The sequence below is a fragment of the Anthonomus grandis genome, chromosome 18 (genome assembly GCF_022605725.1).
Source record: "Anthonomus grandis grandis chromosome 18, icAntGran1.3, whole genome shotgun sequence".
NCBI classification, from domain to species: domain Eukaryota; kingdom Metazoa; phylum Arthropoda; class Insecta; order Coleoptera; family Curculionidae; genus Anthonomus; species Anthonomus grandis.
In genome coordinates, this window is record NC_065563.1 from 2,207,530 (window position 1) to 2,211,115 (window position 3,586).

The 3,586-nt window shown below is 29.4% G+C and overlaps 1 protein-coding gene across 1 annotated transcript; it reads right to left on the reverse strand.

The window, feature by feature from the left end:
- Nucleotides 1–371: 371 nt before the first annotated feature.
- On the reverse strand, nucleotides 372–2,157 carry LOC126746703 (uncharacterized). Its single transcript, XM_050455042.1, has 2 exons — nucleotides 713–2,157; nucleotides 372–649 (listed from the first exon to the last, which is right to left on the reverse strand). Exons 1-2 carry the CDS (start codon nucleotides 1,858–1,860, stop codon nucleotides 565–567), a joined length of 1,233 nt encoding a protein of 410 aa, XP_050310999.1. The 5' UTR covers nucleotides 1,861–2,157; the 3' UTR covers nucleotides 372–564.
- Between the last annotated feature and the right edge of the window lie 1,429 nt (nucleotides 2,158–3,586).

The window sequence follows — 3,586 nt, forward strand, 5'->3', positions numbered from 1 at the left end:
CTTGCATTAAGGTACGTAACTGCTTGTAGATCATGTCCTTCAAATAATTACATTGTATTATATAATGACTAATGGTTGACATACATATTATCTACATATCCACAAAAATGTATTGCTTGAAAAGAAATATGTCCATTTAAAAAAAAGGCATTTTTATATTAGAACTTATAGACAAAATCTAGGTAATGCAATAATTTTTTGGGTACAGTTAACTATTTTGCTTTCCCCATTCTTCTCCCCTAAAGGGTTGCCTTTTTTTTAAACCTCATTTTAGATCATATTATAAAACCCAAAAATAAAAAAAAAATTCTCCTATGTATGCAAGGATTAGACCTAGAAGGTTGAAATTTGACATAAAAATAAAGTGTGGCCTCCCTTTTATGAACTGTTTGATTTTGCAAAATCCAATATGGCGTCTTACAATGATAATTGCTAATTCTTTTAGTAGAGATTCTTCTCTATTTTTCAATATTTAAAAAAAAAAATGATAAAATGAAGATGATGGGGAAAACACTGTGGTATAGCAGAATTTAAATTTTTTTTTTTAATTATAAAAATGTAAAATTAAGTATTTACCCTTTTTTCTTTAGAATTAATCTTGCTTAAGTTTTTTCTCCAAGCCCGATCTACATGCCACGTACAGTACAACCTACAAATTAAAACATAAACCCATCAATTTAAATACTAAAGAAAACAAATGAGGTGTATATACCTAAAAGTAGCAGCTTCCATCACCTGAATCCAGGCATTGTAGTATGAATCAGCCATATCCGACATAAATACTCTGGGTTGAATAGCAAAATCAATTTTTTTTCTAATAGCAGAAAAAAATATTTTCATAGCTTCCACATCTGACCTGTTTGTAATACAAAAACAGCATGGAAATCCTTCCCTTATCTCATTTAGTACTAACAAAGTATGGAGTTCAAACCCATAAGCATTAAGTCCATGTGTTGAGTCGATGCAAATACAATCTTGTCCATACTTTCTTAGCATTTGGTTTTGACCTTCATTCATGATAACCAACATAAAATCATTTTCCTTTAAATCATACAAATCTATAATTTCACCCTGTGGTTTATACAACAAAACACATCCATTCTCTTTAACTTCATTCACCCAGGCTTGTACACTTACTGCATCACTTTTGTGTCTTACAGCTGTTGAACTTAAGTTATATTGCTGTTCTATGTTGTACAAATCTTTACGTGTTAATAGATGTAAACGTTCTAGATCTTCGCTTGCTACAGAGTCTCTTACTTCATCTAAGATAGCAGTCATTGGTATTTTTGCTGCAAGTTTAGCTGCTATTGTTTCTTTATCCAATTTGGAAAGAAATAAATTCCCTAAGTCATGTTCATGGCCAAGGTGTGTTTCTAAAAATTCTATTTTACATTTGTCCTGTGTCTCAGTTAATTTTATTGCAGCGGGACAAAAAGCATTTATTTTATTAGTCCCCTGGAGTTTTAAGTGTCTTTCACCCTTTCCTTTGCTCTTATAGCACCCAGATCTGTGACACACAAATGTAGTCCTAGTAAAAGATTTACTTTTATAAGTACCATGTTCTTTGACATATGATGATTTCGTATATTTTTCAATATCCATTTTCCATAACTCAAATTCCTGAATAGTGTTAAATTCTAGTAGCTTCTTCTCCATTTTGATGTCATGGGATGATTGATAATGATCAATTAATTCTAATTTTGAAGCAGTATGTAAACACAATGCACAACGATAAGTTTTTCTTGTTTTTGCTTCGCCAATGTTACTTATGATTGCAGGATGTTTCACTTTGGACTGGTGATATTTTAAATTGTGTATATGATTAAAATTCTTTCCACATGTAACACATTCGTACATATATGTTTTCTTGGGCTTGATAGTTTCAAGTTTGTCTAAAACAAACAAAAATATTGTTTTATTTTATAATTTTCAACTAGTATATAAATTTATATTTTGTATTTTAAAATTATTAACAATAACAATGTCTAAAAAGCTAAAATAATAACTAAAAAAGTTTATAAAAACAAGAAGCTTCTTGGGGATTAAAATTTACTTCATTAACGAGTACCCCGTTTTGACCTTCTCCATATTTTGATAAACTAACCTGGATGAAATTTCTTCACATGAGCAAATAAGTTAGAACGAGTTGAAAAAGTTTTCTTGCAATCACCACAAATGAATGTTTTGTCCATATTCATATTGTCACAAGTCACTAGGTAGAAACCTTTTTAATGTTATTTGAGTATTCACTGATTACGATCAAAAAATATTAATTAACGCAGGTTATTAATTAATTAACGAACCTTAAACAAGAACAAAGAATTTTGTTAATAAAATAGGTATGACTTGGAATTTTCACTTTTTACCACTTAACCTCAAAAATACGTCTTAGCCGCCAATCGCCAATAACTGAAGACGAAACCAAACCACCAAGAAAATTAAATCTGGCAACACCGCTAGGCATGCATCAAAACGATAGCCACGAACGCTGCTGAAAATTGCCGAAATCAAAGTAGAATTTTCTGTCCCTAGATTCTAGTCAAAGGCAAGGGCGTCGGGCGCGTCCTCCTTTATACACAATTGTGTATTATAACTACACAATACATAGTTTAAAATTCTATAATTGTGAAGGGCTATTAGCAAGAATCTTTTTTATTCTACACAATTGTGAATAAAATCAAAACAAGCCAGAATAAAAAAATAATTAAAAATTGTAGTAAAAATATACTTGGTTATTAGATTTTTTACCAAACTGCATTGGATTTAAAAAAAAAAATGTGGAATATTTATACACATTATCTTAATAATTATTATCCACTTATATTGTATTAATTTAATATGCAATAATTGTATGAAATATACACATTAAAACATATACAAAATGCCTGAGAATTTTTATACAGGACTGTGAGATATTATCTAACAATTGTGTATTAAAATTAAACATTTTTTTTTACACAACAAAATGTGAAAAAATCCATCGGGATTTTTCTGTGTGTAGTTGGTTAAATATGGTTTGGAAACTTTAACTTCAACTGGTTGGCAGGTTGATTGACCTTGGTTTTCCAACAGCTGTACTGCACAAGGGCTGGTTGGTGATATCTCTTGTAGGTTTGTTTTGTCGCAGAAAAAGAATTTCTCTTTAATCTCTTGGCATTCGATTGCCCGATATGAGAAATGCAACTCATTTTTTAGCAAAAATTTATTTTTTGGTATTATAACCTTAAACATGCTCTGTTTATAAACTGGTAAAGAGTAAAGGTGAAAATAATTAAAATCTTTTTGATTAGTTATTGGAATGCGAAGAAGAAATGTAATTTTATTATTTAGGACTATCTAGTTTAATTATTTGTTCATATAATAAGGTATTTTCTAATGAGACTTCTAAAGGCATATGCTTTACACCAAGTAATTTTTGAATTCGTTTTAATTCACTAAATAAATCTTTAGTCTTAATTATACTAGGGTGTAAAATTCTTAATTTGGAAAATGTTAAAGCATTTTCGATATCCTGTAAAATTGAATCGATTATTTCATACAAATTAATTATTTGATTTAAAACATGTTTAATGTAATTTGAACT